At 39.0% G+C, this 16,993-nt stretch overlaps 2 protein-coding genes across 2 annotated transcripts; one reads left to right on the top strand and one right to left on the bottom strand.

Annotated features, from left to right (window-relative positions):
• Positions 1 to 327: 327 nt before the first annotated feature.
• LOC106304590 (pectin acetylesterase 2-like) lies at positions 328 to 3,026 on the top strand. The gene is made up of 12 exons (XM_013740994.1): positions 328 to 545; positions 637 to 719; positions 796 to 925; positions 999 to 1,072; positions 1,147 to 1,236; positions 1,337 to 1,458; positions 1,540 to 1,600; positions 1,680 to 1,733; positions 1,833 to 1,910; positions 2,001 to 2,106; positions 2,348 to 2,493; positions 2,812 to 3,026. The coding sequence occupies exons 1-12, from the start codon at positions 341 to 343 to the stop codon at positions 2,917 to 2,919; spliced, it is 1,257 nt and encodes a 418-aa protein (XP_013596448.1). The 5' UTR covers positions 328 to 340; the 3' UTR covers positions 2,920 to 3,026.
• Positions 3,027 to 11,789: 8,763 nt separating this feature from the next.
• Positions 11,790 to 15,111, bottom strand: LOC106304764 (mechanosensitive ion channel protein 8-like). Its single transcript, XM_013741158.1, has 5 exons — positions 13,313 to 15,111; positions 13,093 to 13,216; positions 12,707 to 13,000; positions 12,422 to 12,624; positions 11,790 to 12,312 (listed from the first exon to the last, which is right to left on the bottom strand). Exons 1-5 carry the CDS (start codon positions 15,109 to 15,111, stop codon positions 12,024 to 12,026), a joined length of 2,709 nt encoding a protein of 902 aa, XP_013596612.1. The 3' UTR covers positions 11,790 to 12,023.
• Positions 15,112 to 16,993: the final 1,882 nt, after the last annotated feature.

Genomic DNA, 16,993 nt, shown 5'->3' with positions numbered 1-16,993 from the left:
CGCATGTTGAATTTTTGCAATCGGCCGACCTGCACCCGCCCCGCGGCGGGTCAAACGGGACGGAATCCGCAGGTAATGACTCATATTAGCAACTTCCTAATAATATAACGTAATGTTTTTATAAATATATTAAAAGCCATTTAGTTTAAAGAATTTTGGTCATCTCAGAAAAATACAATCTGTTTGTAACATTCGGCGATCTTATCTCTGAATTACCAAATTACATTTAACTTTTGCGATACCCTGATCTGGTCAAATGCAACTCTCTCAATCTTATATGCTTTTCTATATAAACCAAGGTTTCTGATCAAAGTGTGAACCACTTTGTGTCTCCTTTGAAATGAAGAAACTTTTATGGAGTCTGACTGTGTTTGGTGTCATCTTAATCCTCCCTGTTAATGGGGTGCTGGAGTTTGATAAAATGGAGAGGCTCCCAGATTTTAATGGGACAAATGTGTATCAGACCGAAAATAATGTCTATTCCAAAGCAAAGCCTACAATGGTAGAACTCACTTTCGTTAAAAATCCTGTTGAGAGATCAGCAGGTAACATCTTCTATAACATGATCTGATCCATATTCACATTTTCCAACATTGATTCATAACTTCATTTGATATAGCATTGTTATTATTGCAGTGTGTCTAGATGGAAGTCCTTCCGGATATCATTTTCATCCCGGGTCCGGTTCAGGAGCAAAGAATTGGATCGTTCAGTTTGAGGTTTGTTGCAATTAGTCTCTCCTGATATATGTTTAAAAATATTAGTCGTACATGATTTCATTTTATGTTTTGATAGGGAGGTGGATGGTGTGGTACCATCGAAGATTGTGTAAATATGAAAAAAAGTAGTCATGGATCGTCCAAGTATATGGAGAAACAGATACCTTTTACAGGAATTCTAAGTGACAAAGCCGCGGAAAATCCAGGTTAGTGTCTTATAAATCACCATGTGTGATGTTTATCTCTGTTTAGGTTGCTAATACAAACGTTTGTTTGCAGACTTTTATAACTGGAACAAAGTAAAAGTTAGGTCCTGTGACGGTGGATCCTTAATGGGAGACAATGAAAATAAGGTAAGCCAAGTCTAAAACATAAGTGTTTTGTAACCTATTAATTGATCTATGTTACTTTTGCTACATACAATTAGGATGCAAAACTTCAGTTTAGAGGAAAGCGAATATGGACAGCTGTTATGGTAGACTTGATGACATTCAATGGATTGCGTGAGGCAAAGCAGGTAACCATCGTTTTTGTCGTTGTTTCGTGTATGCATATGTCGTGTAATATCAGTGCCATGCCTACGTTTCCGGGAGACTAAGATCTTTATGCCACATTAGGCTCTGCTTTCTGGATGTTCTACTGGAGGCCTTGCAGCGATACTTTACTGTGATAATTTTAAATGGTATTACCCTAAAGGCAAAGTAAAATGTCTGAGTGATGCTGGCCTTTTCCTTGATGCGTGAGTGTTTTTCTAGCTACTTAAACCAACAAAACTTTCGTATATATATGTTGAATTGTTTTGTAATGTATGTAACTGAAGCACCGATGTCGCTGGAGATCGACCTCTTAGAAATTTATACAGAGATTTAATACAATTACAGGTACGAACACATAAGAGTTGTTATGTGTTACACTTTGTCTTTACTATACTAATATGATAATTGTGTAATGTTTATACAGAGTGTTACAACACAGCTCTCTAACGAATGTTTAAAACGTCTTAATCCAACTTCGGTATTTGTTTTCATCTTACATCTGTTTAGCTTATCTTTATAATAAACCATGTGAAATAGATCTCATAAGAGATTTTACTCAACGCTCCAATATCTGCAGTGTTTTTTCGCGCAAAACCTAATAAACCAAGTGAACACGTCATTGTTTATTCTAAATGCTGCATACGATTCTTGGCAGGCTAGTTTATTCTCTTCTTTAACCCCCAGCTTTATCCAAAAAGGGAAAATGTATTTTTTTTTTCTTTTCTGATATATTCTATCTGTGCAGATCCGAGAGAGTTTAACTCCTAAATCTGCAGATCCAAATGGAAGTTGGTCTGACTGTAGACTTAACATCGCAAAGTGCAATGCATCTCAGATCAAGTTCTTGCAAGGTGAAACATCAGCTAATAATGTTCTTGATTTTGAATAAACATCTGAAGTGCTGCTTATTAGATGATTGAGTCGAGAGAGAGAGAGAGATGAAGGTAGTTAGAAATGTATAAGTCTGTATATTCAGCTCAACTGTACAAATGTGTGTATTGTCTCTATTTATACTAAGCAACAGACCCGGTTTAGATACATTTACAATACCGGTTTATAACTCTAATACTGCTTTCGAAATGTGTAATACAGGTTTCAGGACTCATATGGTGAATTTGATCAATGGTTTTACAAAGCCAAGTAAGAACGGAGTATTTATTAACTCGTGCTTTACACATTGCCAAACAGAGAATCAGGACACATGGTATTCCAAAAACTCTCCTGCTGTTAAGAACAAGGTAGGCAACATTATTTTTTTTTTGGGTAAAAGGTAGGCAACATTTCAGTTTTTACTATTGATCATGATTTGTGAGTTACAATATAATCCGCCAAACAAGCCATTGAAAGGCTACAAAACATATTGGAAAACATCCAAACTAACACCTTTAGCTACTATTCTTGTTTGAACTTTTGTTTTGATCTAATTTTTTTAGACTGACATAAAATGCAAATCCGATACTTGATTAAATCATGCTATTTTCGTTATACTATTTTCGATAGTTTTCTTACGATTTAAGGCCAATTATTAGTGATGTTTGTTGCATATACGAAAACAGAGGATTGCAGTAGCTGTGGGAGATTGGTATTTCGAAAGAAGAGGAGCGAAACTCATAGACTGTGCTTATCCTTGTGACAAGACTTGCCGCAATGAAGTTGTCGAATGATAAATTGTTTCTATATATTTTGGCATTCAAATCCTTTTTGTCATTCTTATTTGCAACAAATAACCGAAAATAAAGGAAAATTGCCTAGAACAATTTAGCTAACCAAATTGGTAGTGTAAATTTAGTATGAACTACTGCTATTATTGGCGATAAATACAAACATATTTTAGATAATTCTGTATCGATAGATAAGAATTGATTCGTCTCAATCCTAGTTAGATAAGCTTAATATTATTCCTAGTCTATTCAATATCTTGTTCTACAGTGTATCACTTGCTTCACAATGGTTGATCTCTCACATTCATTAGACTAATCGTTTAAACTTAAGGAAATTGTATAAGAAATATTTGTGTTTTGTGTAGTTCTACAGAGAAAATATGATCTGGAATACTAAAAGAGAAAAATAAAAAGAGTGAGTTACACTATTAGACACATTTGTCTTTTTGATTATTTCATAAGACACATCATGAGGAGCACAATTCATATTGACTGATTTACCATAGGTCCTTTAAGAAATTAGCTTTAGGAAATTAGTTGTGCTGTCGTTGGGAGAACTTACAGATATAATTAATATTTTGGTAATATGGTAATAGTGTTTTCTAATGTGTGTGTTGAAAAAATATAGAGATACAAAAATAACAAAAATATTGGTTTAGTTAGATTTTTTTTCTTTTATTTCTTTATTATTTATTCTCCATGTGTTTATATATGTTTTTGTCGGATTGTATGATATATAAAACAAAAATAATTGTTACAATAAATTATACACTTTTGTCTATATTTTAACATCCATTTTCATATATATATTTTATATATTAACATTTATACAAAAAAAATATGGACATGGAAGGGAAAAGTGCAGACAAAGACAAAAAGACGAAAAGATGTAGATTCTGAACGTGAAATGCTTGGTGCTTGATAAATTCATCACGAATAGCCAAGTTGGCACCTAAAACAAGCCAAAAGTGGATTCATGTATGAATATAGTGATTTATATTAATATTGTGGATGTGGATGGAAAAACTGCGTTTGAACGAATTGTGGATATCAAATTCGTGGACAAAAGAGTCGTGGACACATATATTTCTTACACACATTTTGTATTTTTTCATATTTTGTTTTGTTCAAAAAAAGTTTGTGGCTTACGATTGTTTTGTCTTCAACTACAGTGCAATACTAAAAATGAATCTTAATATATATGAAAATATATATTATGTGAGAATATATAATGTTAAAACATATATAAATATATATTAAAATGGATCTTAAAATATAGAAAAAAATCAATTTGTTTTTAATAATGTGAGAATTTATTTAAATATATAAAATATATGTGAAATTTTGGGAAAGAAGGGTTTTATGATTTTTTCATGAAAAAACTAGTTAGCTAAAGATACAGGGTTGTGGGCTCTTTAGTTTACACTTAAAGAATAAAAAAATAAATTAATTCATTTAGGTTGGACATTCAGCAATCAGCACCCACAATGTGTGTGGCAAATGAAAAGTGCCTCTTAGTGTCATTGCAAAGAGAAAAAGTGTATGTGTGTGTAATTTTCTCAAATAAAAAAGGTTGAACCAATCAGAATATGACACACTAATCAACTCTGTCATAAATTTGTGAAAGCTGCTCAATGTAGAAACATCTCTTGATTTCTTTCTCCCTCTTTTTGTTTGTCGTGTGCCCATGTTTTTAGACCAAGCTTGTGATCAGACGAGACATTTCTCTGAAGATTATTTCTATTTGAACGTGTCTGATCTATATGGGAGAAAGTAACACCTTTGTATTTTTTTAATGGTGAAAGACTTGATGAGATACTAGCAATGTAGATGGCCTTACTATTATTCTCTCAAAATTTAAATATATGTATATGAAGACTAAATTCTGTTGAATTCAAAAATCTAAACATGTAGTAAATTTGATTTATTGGTTCATAAAATATCGACTTCCATTGACTACAAATATTTCGTTCATCTAAGTTTTTTCAAACATTTAAACAATAACTTTCGTTGCACTAAAAATCTAGTAATCATGAACTTGGTGATCCATCAAGTTCAAGTATTAGAATCAACTTAGATGAAGACCAAGAAAGGAAAGTTATGAGAATCAAGGCTCCAAACCTTGATAACTCGGCACTTATCCGGGATAATGCTCTCACCCTCATTGGGAGACTCACCAACCCTCAGGAACAGAGAATGTGGGCTCTTATTCCAGCCTTACCGCGCAAATGGAATCTACAAGGAAGAGTGGTTGGTTCAGGTCTAGGAAACCACTGCTTTCAGTTCAGATTTGAAAAAGAAGAAGATCTGAGAAGGGTACTGGAGAATAGACCATACCATTTCTCATACTGGATAATTATTTTGCAAAGGTGGGAACCGATAATCTCCAGCTCATTCCCATCTTTGATCCCTTTCTGGATCAGGATCAAAGGCTTACCTCTCCACTTCTGGCATGAGGATATGATAGTCAAGGTGGGCCAAGAACTAAGAACTTTGGAGAACCATGAGCTAACGAAGTCTACAGCAAGAGTCAGAGTCCTTGTCGATGGACTAAAACCACTGGTTACGGAGCCCATTATCGAGTTTGACTCAGGGGAGGAGAGTGTCATCACCCTGGAATACGAGAGACTTGAGTCACACTGCACCTACTGCTACTCGCTACTTCATATGAGGAAGAACTGTCCAACAAAAAGAGAAGAAGAGGGAGTGAAAAAACTCACGGAAGAGACACAAGAAAAGGAAGCAAAATCCCCGTATAAGGCTTACCATGGAGGTCTTCCTGAGAGACGGTACAATGAAACAACACTAATACCACCACGGGGAAGAACCCAAAAGGGGAGTACTGGGGCAGAAAACCCCTCAGCTAAGGATTTCCATGAAAGAGTTGATCGACACGGTAACCCTTTTGGGGGGAGAGTTGGAACCCGCCAAACCCGCAACCCTCCACCATATGCAAGAGCAGAGCTATCATTGGACTCTGAGAGACAATCATGGAAGAACAAACCAGCTCAGGAGGAGTTACAGGCCTACAATTCACCACCTTATACCAAGAATGGGAGAACATACTGGAAGTATGTCCCAGAGAAGCAAAGACCTATTCCCTCAAAGGAGCACGAGCCAGTGGAGACCCAAGCTAGTAAAGGTTATCGAAGGAGCGTCCTACAGAACAGAGTCTCAAAACCAAGAACGCCCTGCATCTGAAAATCAACTGGCTTTAGTCTATGGTGAAAAGAGCTATCCTAAAGAGCCTTCAAAAGAAACAGTTATGGAAGAACTTCACGAGGTTACAAGACAATACCTAAGCTGCCCTGACCCGGTAGAAGCAGCAGCAAGGAGACAAAGGGTACACTTTAGTGACGTAAATGGCTTAATGGAGGCTACAGCTGCCTCCATTTTGACTGCGGCAGCTACTAGAGCAAATCAGAGATATCCACCCCTTCAAATAAGAGACTGTGACAGCAATCCAGTCACGCCCCCTCCCTTGAATGAGGCCTCATGCAATGACTGGCTGTTCCCGGACCCATCAACGATTCTTAGCCCAGTCAATGGAATAGAAGAGGATGATGGGCTGAAACACTTCTCTAAGGAAACTTCTCCTACTGTTGAGACCACTCAAATTGCAGCAAAGGAAAGGGCTGCAAGAGTAAGATCGATCATAGTTAGTCCAAATTCTGAAGCACAAGAGAATTTTCTGCGGCCTCAAGAACCTATAGTCGAACCTGAAGGAGACACTGCGATGAGAACAATCCAGAAGAAAACAAAAAGGAAAACGAGGAAACCGCTGAAGTTGAGATCACCAAGAATCAGTCCAAGCATCCTACGGGGAGCTAGATGAAAGAAAAGAAATCTAGCACAACTTCAGGACTCACCGGGAAAAAAGGGGGGTATATCTGAGAGGAAAACGTCGAGAAAGCAAGCCCGTATGATAACAAAAGATGATGCAGGCCCCTCTCATCCCACAGCAAACCCTCCAATCCAGCTGATCCCAACAATGTCAAAGAAGAAGGCAGATTTTCGGCCCCTTCCAGACCAAGCTCCTTAGCTATTCTGAGCTGGAACTGTTGTGGGTTGGGGAATCCCATAACAGTCCAGCGGTTAAAAGAACTCCAGAGGAAGAACGATCCAGACATTGTCTTCCTCATGGAGACCAAAAACCCCAAGGAGAAAGTGCTGAAGGAACTCCATTGGCTCCAGCACAATAACTCTTTTGTTGTCCCACCACATACGACAGGAGGAGGAGGGTTGTTCCTGTCATGGAAAAAAGACATAGATCTCAAAGTCATCTCCTCCTCAGACAACTTTATTGACACGACAATAATATACAAAGGGAAAGAGTTTCATGCAACTTTCGTATATGGAGAGCCAGACCATACTAAACGAGTGCAAGTGTGGAATGCTATTACAAATCTACAAACGGTCTCTGGAGCACCGTGGTTTCTTACAGGAGACTTCAATGAAATTGTAGACAATAGTGAAAAATGTGGTGGCCCAGCAAGAGCTGAAGGAACCTTCTGTGCCTGCCGGTCATTTCTATCACTAAATGGACTATTCGATCTACAATTCTCAGGAAGTTACTTATCTTGGAGAGGTAAGAGGCATAGCCATCTGGTGCTCTGCAGGTTGGACCGAGCTATGAGTAACAGTGAATGGACGGAGATGTTCCCATCCTGCAGAAGCCAATATTTGAAATACGAAGGATCAGACCACAGACCTCTACTGACTTTCTTGGACACTACAAAGAAGAGGGGACAGAAGATCTTCCGATATGACAGACGCTTGAGAGATAATGAGGAAATAAAAGAACTGATCAGGAAGATATGGGATTCCTCACATTCTATGTCGGTTGAAGAAAAACTATCCAGCTGTAGAAAGGCTATCTGTGCTTGGAGTAAAAGGTTCCATGAAAATAGTCAAAAGTCCCTGGAAGAAATAAAACAAAAGTTAGATATGGCAATGGCAGATACGATTCTAGATGAAGGATGTATTCATGAGCTCGACCTGAAGCTTCTCCATCTTTATAGCACAGAAGAAGAGTTCTGGAAACAGAGGAGCAGACAGCTCTGGTTAATACTTGGAGACTCAAATACTGGATACTTCCATGCTGCTGCAAAAGGAAGATCAGCAAAGAATAGATTCTCAGTTTTAGAAGACAAGGAGGGCTTACCAGTGTATGAGGAGGAAGAGATATCCAAGGTGATCTCTGCATACTATTCAGAACTTTTCCAGTCGACAGGTTTTGAAGGAAACCAAACGGTCCAAGATGCCCTGAGACCCTGCATAACTGAGAAACAGAATGACAGTCTCATTAGTATCCCACAAGCACAAGAGATAAAGGAAGCTACCTTTGCTATACATGCTGACAAAGCTCCAGGCCCTGATGGGTTTTCAGCAAGTTTTTTCCAATCTAATTGGGAGATTATCGGAGAAGCAGTAGTAAAGGAGGTCCAACTTTTCTTCTCAACGGGGATCCTCGCACCAACGATCAATAAAACATATGTTAGACTGATCCCAAAAGTCACAGGAGCACAACGAGTGGAGGAATACAGACCCATAGCGCTATGCAACATCTACTACAAGATTGTTTCGAAACTCCTCTCTCTCAGACTCAAATTAGTCCTAAGCTCTATAATCTCAGAGAATCAATCGGCATTCATTCCAGGAAGGGCTATTACAGACAATGTGCTTATCACTCATGAGGTTCTCTATTTCCTAAAGACATCAAAAGCGGAGAAAAACTGTACTATGGCGCTCAAGACAGACATGTCAAAGGCTTATGACAGGATTGAATGGAATTTTATTTCACAAGTACTAGAGAGATTGGGTTTTCATGCAATTTGGGTCAACTGGATAATGCAATGTGTTTCTACAGTGAGGTACTCCTACCTAGTGAATGACTCAGTGTATGGAGAAGTGAAACCGTACCGAGGGATTAGACAGGGTGACCCGCTCTCTCCCTTTATCTTCATCCTTTGTAGTGAAGTTCTTTCTGGTCTGTGCAAGAAAGCTGAAAGGGAAGGCCGCTTGCAAGGAGTGAGAGTAGCCCGAGGTAGCCCAAGAGTAAGTCATCTGCTGTTTGCAGATGACACAATGTTCTTCTGCCTGGCCTCGTCAACAAACTGCGAGAATATACGTCTGATCCTAAAAGAGTATGAAAGAGCTTCCGGCCAGATGATCAACACAACAAAATCTTCCATCACCTTCTCTAGCAAAACCCCACCTGAGGTAAAAGAAAAAGCAAAGTTAGTGTTGGGCATTGAAAAGGAAGGAGGACTAGGCAAGTATTTAGGTTTGCCTGAACACTTTGGCAAGAAGAAAAAAGATCTGTTCACCTCTATTGTCGACAGAATCCGACATAAGGCAATCAGCTGGTCAACGAGAAGACTCTCAAGAGCATGGGAAACTTACAATGCTCAAAGCCGTGCTCAGTGCGATCCCAACGTACACTATGTCCTGCTTTTGGCTTCCTGTTAGCCTGTGTAAGAGGATACAATCAGTATTAACAAGGTTTTGGTGGGATGGAGCTGATGAAAAAAAGAAGATATGTTGGGTAGCTTGGGACAAATTAACGACACCTAAGGCAATGGGAGGACTGGGGCTTAGAGATATACAATTGTTCAATCAAGCTCTATTAGCAAAACTGGCGTGGCGCATTGTGACAGAACCTAGTTGCCTCCTAGCACGTGTTTTATTGGGGAAGTATTGTCATGGGAAACACTTTCTAGAGGTAGACTAACCCCAAGCGTGCTCTCATGGATGGAGAGGGATATTACATGGAAGGAATCTGCTAACAGAAAACATAGGAAAGGCAGTAGGCAACGACCAAACCATTCGACTATGGAAGGACTCCTGGATGTCACTAGAGAAAAAACAGAAGCCTATAGGTCCTATTCGAGAAGCAGATTTGGACCTAACAGTGTCAGACCTCCTAATAGATGACCTAAAGTGGAATAAGACTCGCATTGAAGAAGTGCTACCGGAGTTCATGTCCCAGATACAGCTGCTCCAACCAAGTGTGATAGGAGCGGAGGACTCATACATTTGGCACCCTACAGTTTCAGGAGACTGCACCACCAGATCAGGCTACAATGCGGGGGCGGCTGCAAAGTGTTTAAACACAAACCAGACAAGTCAAACAGAGGAATTCAGTTGGATAAAAGACGTATGGAATGGACAATTCTCACCAAAAATGAAGTCTTTTCTCTGGTCGATTGTGCAAAATGCCCTGCCTTTAGGAGCCAACCTACACTCAAGAGGTTTACCATCAGCAGCGCAATGTAAAAGGTGTAAGGAACAAGAAACGAACACTCACGCGTTCTTTACCTGTCTCTTTGCGAGAAAGGTCTGGAATTGCATTCCCTTACGACAAGCAGTTCACATAGCTGCGGCCTCTACACCTTCTTTCAAAGAAATAATCGTCAAGTTTCGATCAACAGTTTGTCTCCCTCCCTCTGGAATTGTCTACAGTGTTCTACCATGGATCTTTTGGGCTTTATGGACAGCCCGAAATACGCTGATTTTTGAAGACAAGACCTTCGCGCCAGAAGAAACTGCACAGACGGGGTTAGGGTTAGCAAAGGAGTGGTCAGAAGCAAACAGAACAGGATCAAAGATTAGCAAAGTACCTTCTCGCCTCCAACAACCGATGGTTCAAGCAAAAAGGAGTCCACAGACAGAAGGTTTAATTAGCTGTAAAACGGACGCAGCATGGCAAGCACCTACAAACTCCGCCGGATTAGGGTGGATCTTCTCGGGGTCTCAGCTAGCTAATCCAGTGGAGGGTTCGACGGCACTACACTCCGTAGCATCACCACTCATCGCAGAGGCTCTCGCGGTTAGATCAGCCCTCGGCATGGCGAAAACTCTAGGAATCGAATCCCTAGCACTTTTCTCCGACAACTCAACGCTCGTAAGAGCCATAAATGGTAATCTCCAGTACAAAGAAATCATCGGTATTGTCTACGACATACGATCGATCTCCTCTGGTTTTTTGAAAATTTCCTTCTCGCATATCTCTAGATCGGATAATCTCATTGCTGATGGTTTAGCCAAAACATCGCTTCAGTTTTGTCTTAGTTTGTAACAGACATATGAATTGGGTCTGGTTGGCCCATTTCTTTTTTAGTTTTCATTAATGAAATCTCAGTGACAAAAAAAAAAAAATACTATATTCTAACAAATCACAATCATCAATCCATGAACTCCCTTGAAACCTTAAACATAATAGTGATCTACGCATACAAGACGGTAAAAAAAAAGATGATGAAATTGCATTTGCCTAAATAACGGCTCAAAATATCAGATACATGTCAAAGTCATGTCATAATCGAATTCAGAAAAATCAAAAGAAAATAAATAAAACAAAAACTTATTTTTCTTATATTGAACTAGTATACATATCAATCTTCAGTAAACAATGCATAACATTTGATGGCACTGTTCGATCGATCTCAAACCATTTTGCATTATAAAATAATTCAATTCTCTATCTTATGATCAAACTATCCATTGGTCTTATATACACTGTTAGACATCTGGCGAATATGCACAATTCTGCATCTTCATATGCTATTTTGTATCCAAATGAACTTGTTCTATTCTAAATAAAAAAACCTAAAAACTGATATATGACTAAATAATATAAACACACATAATCTGATTCGATAAATACTCAAAACAGATAAAATACAGTTAATCAGTGATTAGTCAAGAGGTTGTAGTTGTTCCTTAATCCTAAAAGCACATGCAAGAGTAGCACCAAGATGCTTGTTTGTTTAATGTACAACTCTATGTGGTATCAGCGACCAAATGGTGTAATATGAATCTTTAGAAGGTCAAACTTGTTGTGATTCAACGGATTAGATGATGTTAGCCTAGTTTGTTTCCTAATACTAAAAGCACGTGTAGGGGTAGTAAAGTCATAGATTAATTAATTCGTGTAGAACTTTTGGGAACCAAATGTTGAAACAAAATCTTAAGAAGGTCAAAATTGTTGTATCGAAGCTAATTGATGTTTGTTGGTTACAAAAATTGTTAGACCGCTTTTGCATTCGTCTGAGGCAAAAAAAAAAAAAAAACAACAATAATGACACCTTGTTTGTTCATCAAATTCAAGCAGGGTTTTCTGACCAGCCTTGTGGAACTCTGCTGGAGACAACGGTAGGCATTGTTTTGACATTAATATCATGTGGATAAAACCGGTGCTGAATGTCGAGTTCGAGGAGGATCTTAATCACTTCTTCGACTAACACGGATCTTCTTGACCATCTTTCAAGCATGTCTTGGTGATTAAATCTGTGATCTGGCCAAATTACCAACCTTATCATGTTCAAACCTTCCACGTTCTTTACGATGATCTTGGCTGATGGGTGCCAATACTCCGGCTTGTTGTCAATGTAGCTACATTGCCATTTAAAAAAAAAGAAGAAGAAGGATTAGCACATGGTTTTCAAAAGTATTATAAAGACATGCATAATAAGCAGTAAAGGGCTAGAGTGTTTGTTTTTACTTTGATATTCTTTGCCTGATCGTTGCAATCTTTTCAACAGGAGTAGTAATGTGGACACAGAACTCGATTGCGTCTCCCATGTCTGGACTTCGGTAATAATTGCTGATCGATTTCTGCCATAGAAGACTATTCGGGTACATAATCTTCAGATTGTCATATCTCAAGAACACTGTGGTAAGTATGTTCATCTCCTCCACCACCAACTAAATTTAAGATAAACTTTTGTTAGCAAATTAAGTTAAGGGTAAATAATAGCCAAAGGTGAACAATCTTTGTTATTTTTACCTGTACATCGTCAATCTCACAGCGATCACCAACATCGTAAGGATGCACGATGAACAAGAAGATGATTGACTCGAAGACGGTCTTGACAGTGTTCCCAAAGATGAAGGCCAAGAGTACAACTTGTGAGCTTACAAAGAGAAGTACCTTGGAGGATGCAATTTCGAGAAGGACAAGCCATATAACAACTATGACAATGGCAGTGACAATATTGATCATGTGATGGAGCTTGTTCACAGCTGTCTTGGTGTCGTTGAGTGTCAGGGCAAGAGCTCTTCGCTCTCTGAAAGCATTGACCTAATCAAAGTCAACAACAGAGTGATATATATATATATATATATATATATACACAACAGAAATCTGGAGAATCTTGGAGAATAGGCAATTACCAGCCAGTTCTTCAAAGCTGATTTGCTAATCCTTCTGGTCTCTGGTGCACCTTCGAATAGGCTCATTGTCTTCATCGCCTCGTCTTCTCGCAAAAATCTTATCAAGTCATCAATGTAAATGTGCCTTTTGTTCATTCAGATAGATGAGTTTATCAGCAAAACTCAAGATTGGTTCTAATAAAGATAAAGATAAAAATAAAAGTAAACTATGAACACACACTTTGCGCCACGTTGAGCTACGTTCTTGAAAATCTTTCTTGCAGCTGCTTTAGCTTCTTTTTCGCTTCGTATCTGTCTGGTGGATTCATCTTCGTATGTGGATTCAAGCATCTGCTCATCTAACGTGGTAAGAGAAACATGTCTCACAATCTTCATTAGTCTCTTCATGTTCCAAGCTGAGATGTTCTTGTGATTCATCCTGTGAAGGTGCTCCATGCTGATCCCACTGTCAGCCGTTGTTTTCGGAATGATCGGTGAGAGTTTCGGATTCATCACTCTCCCGCTCTTCCCCGGTGCCAACGCAGCCGCGCAAAGATCCGGAGGTAAATTAGCACCTGCGTTCTGCATCTTGAAAATCTCTTCTTGAGCCTTCTCTTCCTCTTCCTCAATCCTGCTCATCTCGATCATTGGAGGACCAGATAGCGTCTCGATCACGTACTGGTTAAACATAGCTTCTTGAATCCGATCAAAGTAGGTGCTAACGTGGAATGAAGAAGCCATGACTTTAACCACTAGCGTCTTGATCAACCACAAGATGGTGCTTAACAAGAAACACACCAAGATCTTGGTTACGTATGGAAGAAACTTGCTCTTTGTCTCTCTTTGTACTTTCTTGTCGAACAAGAAATGCCACGCGAGGAGAACCAAACCTAGCCAAAGACAGTTCTGAACAGCTCTTCGCACACCGTACACAAAGTAAAGAACCCTCTTTCTCAGGAGGAAGTTTCTTTCGATGAAGAAGACGATGATTCTGATCCCCCATCCTGAGACTAACCTCCCACATATAAGAACAAGCAAGAAAACTTCCCATTTCCACAAATGTAAGTTCCAAAGTCTCACTTTCTTCCAAGAAGGTATTGATAAACTACACGCCAATGCAGCTATTATAGCCACTAAGCTAAGCCACTCGAGCAATGTTATAGCATCAAGCTTCCCTCTTTTATACTCATCAGGTACATCTTCATCGGCTAATGGATCATCCTCTTCATCAATATCCCCAAGTAACCCGGATTTCAACTGACCAGATCTCCAACCAGAGTAAGGCGTGTCTTCCTCTCGTGGCGGATCTTGAAGCCTTGATCTTGTCTTAACCCTCGAAATAAGCTCCGACTTCCTCTGAAACGACGTGTTTGAAGTGCATCTCACAACCTCGTCTTCCTGCTGTTGTGTGTCTTGATTCGTCCGCAGTGTCGTGGACGAAGAAGACGATGGAGTAGTAGTAGACGAAGAAGCAACCGAACCGGTGAAGTTTGTACTACCACCAGCTCCACGGACTTTGAAAGAGACTCGCAGTTCCCTAGATGCGTCGAATGATGTCCGAGCTGTTGATGCTGGCGTTGGTAACGTGTGGCGACTTGCGTCCTCGTCGTTCTCTTGATCCACATCGACTGTGATCTCTCCTCCTCCTCCCCATTGTCGTTGCTCTCCTCCTGCCATTTTCGTGGGCGATTCCTCCAAAGGTGGGGGCTTTCCTGATCCGAAGTTGAAACTTCTGCTTATTCTACCGCTCTTTCGAGTCATAACGGTTGGTTCTCTGCCGCTGGTTCCTGCAGCCGCCGCCGCCACGGCCGCCTGTTCGGAAGTTTTGTTGTCTTGCCAAAAGTTGTAGCTAGGGTCACGGTCCACGTGTGCGTCCCGACAGTCTTCAGGGATAGAACTAGAGCTCTCTGTTTTGTGGTGGTCCATATCGGGATCGTGGAGAATCGGACGGTGCTCAGGAGTGCTTGTCTCGCTTTGATCTCCTGGGCTACGAATCTGTTTGTAAGAGCTGTGAGATTTGAAAGAGTTTCTGAAATCCATTTAGAAAGTGAAAACAAAAACTGAACAGATTTACGAACTTTAGACAAGGAAACATAAACTTCGGCGTTTGTTGTGATGCATGGCACGAGACTTTGACTAATTAAAAAAAGTGTTACGTGTAATTGCATGGGGTGTACTGTAAGCAATTTAAAATATTCAATTATTTTCAAATAATATTAACTTGGTTTGAGAGAGTTCAATCCTTATAAGTTGGGGTAAATAATAAGTGTTCAATAGGCACCGTTTAAAATAAAGCTTCACTGATTTCATTTCAATATCTTTATCTAATTTTTTTTTTTTTTTGACACTAAAATTTATATCTATAATTTTAAGGGAGAGTTTGTTGAGCATACACAAACTGAATCATTGGCTCAGCCATCGAAATACGTCTTCACAAATAGACAGACATCCATTCTTTGAGATCATCACTGCGGATTGTCTTGGACGACCTCTTCTCTCCAGAAGGGATCGCTTTTAGAGGACCCCATTTTTACTGAAGATAGTTTGTGCAAACAACCTTGTTTAAACAACTTTGTTTAGACGACCTTTTTCTTCGGTTCCAACACAAAATATACAAATGAATGACTATCAAATCTCAAAAGAAATATTAAACATAAAAGAAACGGAAAGTATAAATAATCTGCACAGAAATGAAACATTGTAAGAACTTGCGTGCTTTAAACAGACTCCTAAATCCAACCAAACACGGTCATCAGACCGATCAGAACAAGTACAGAACCTAGAACCAGAACCAGAACCACATCAGTAATGCATGCACCTCTGAGGTGTTGAAAAGTAAAATTGATTTGGGTTAAGCATTATTGGGCTAATCATGATCCAAAACTTTAACCCAAATTCTAGAATAATCTTCCACCTCCTTAAGTTAAAAAAATCTAGATATTGTTATAGAAAAATCTAGATAATTAGAATAAAAAATCTAGATATTATGTTAGAATTATCTAGATTTAAGATTAAAATATTTGAGATATTTTGTATTATGGGGCTATAAATACCTCCACTTCCCTTTCATTTTGTATCACCAAGAAATAATCCAAGTTTGTAAGAATCATCTAAGTAATAAGAATCATCTAAGTAATAAGAATCCTCTTCTAAATTATAAAAACTTCCTTCTTCACAAAACTTCTTTCTCTTTAAACACTTACACACTTTCTCCATCTTTATAAAGTTTTTCATTCCAACAAAGTGGTATCAGAGCTACAAGTTCCTTTTGAAGATGACAAACAATGGTGTTCCCTTCCAAGTTCCATTGCTCACTAAGAGCAACTATGACAATTGGAGTCTTAGGCTGATGGCTATCCTAGGAGCACATGATGTGTGAGAGATAGTCGAGAAAAGCTTCAATGAACCGGAGAATGATGGTGGTCTATCTCAAACTCAAAAGGATGGTTTGAGAGATTCAAGGAAGAGAGACAAGAAGGCTCTCTGTCTAATCTATCAAGGATTAGATGAAGATACATTTGAGAAGGTTGCTGGAGAAAAGACATCCAAAGAAGCATGGGAGAAGCTTCAGACATCTTACAAGGGAGCGGAACAAGTTAAGAAGGTACGTCTTCAAACTCTAAGAGGAGAATTTGAAGCATTACAAATGAAGGAAGGAGAACTCATCTCAGATTACTTCTCAAGAGTCTTGACGGTTACTAATAACCTAAAAAGAAATGGTGAGAAGTTAGATGATGTAAGAATCATGGAGAAAGTTCTTAGATCATTGGATTCGAAATTCGAACACATTGTTACCGTGATTGAAGAGACAAAAGACTTGGAGACTATGACAATGGAGCAACTTCTTGGATCACTACAAGCTTATGAAGAAAAGAAGAAGAAGAAAGAAGATATTGTGGAGCAAGTTCTCAAGATGAGAATT

Source organism: Brassica oleracea, chromosome C7 (genome assembly GCF_000695525.1).
Source record: "Brassica oleracea var. oleracea cultivar TO1000 chromosome C7, BOL, whole genome shotgun sequence".
NCBI classification, from domain to species: Eukaryota; Viridiplantae; Streptophyta; class Magnoliopsida; order Brassicales; family Brassicaceae; genus Brassica; species Brassica oleracea.
Note: the sequence above shows the minus strand (reverse complement) of the source record. Positions and strands in the feature narration are given on the sequence as shown.

Coding starts and splice junctions, on each gene's coding strand:
- LOC106304590 (XM_013740994.1), top strand. CDS start 341: ATGAAGAAACTTTTATGGAGTCTGACTGTGTTTGGTGTCATCTTAATC. Junction 1,237..1,336: donor GATTGCGTGAGGCAAAGCAG/GTAACCATCGTT, acceptor ATGCCACATTAG/GCTCTGCTTTCTGGATGTTC. Junction 1,734..1,832: donor AACGTCTTAATCCAACTTCG/GTATTTGTTTTC, acceptor CAATATCTGCAG/TGTTTTTTCGCGCAAAACCT.
- LOC106304764 (XM_013741158.1), bottom strand. CDS start 15,111: ATGGATTTCAGAAACTCTTTCAAATCTCACAGCTCTTACAAACAGATT. Junction 13,217..13,312: donor GTAGCTCAACGTGGCGCAAA/GTGTGTGTTCAT, acceptor AATGAACAAAAG/GCACATTTACATTGATGACT. Junction 13,001..13,092: donor CAGCTTTGAAGAACTGGCTG/GTAATTGCCTAT, acceptor GACTTTGATTAG/GTCAATGCTTTCAGAGAGCG.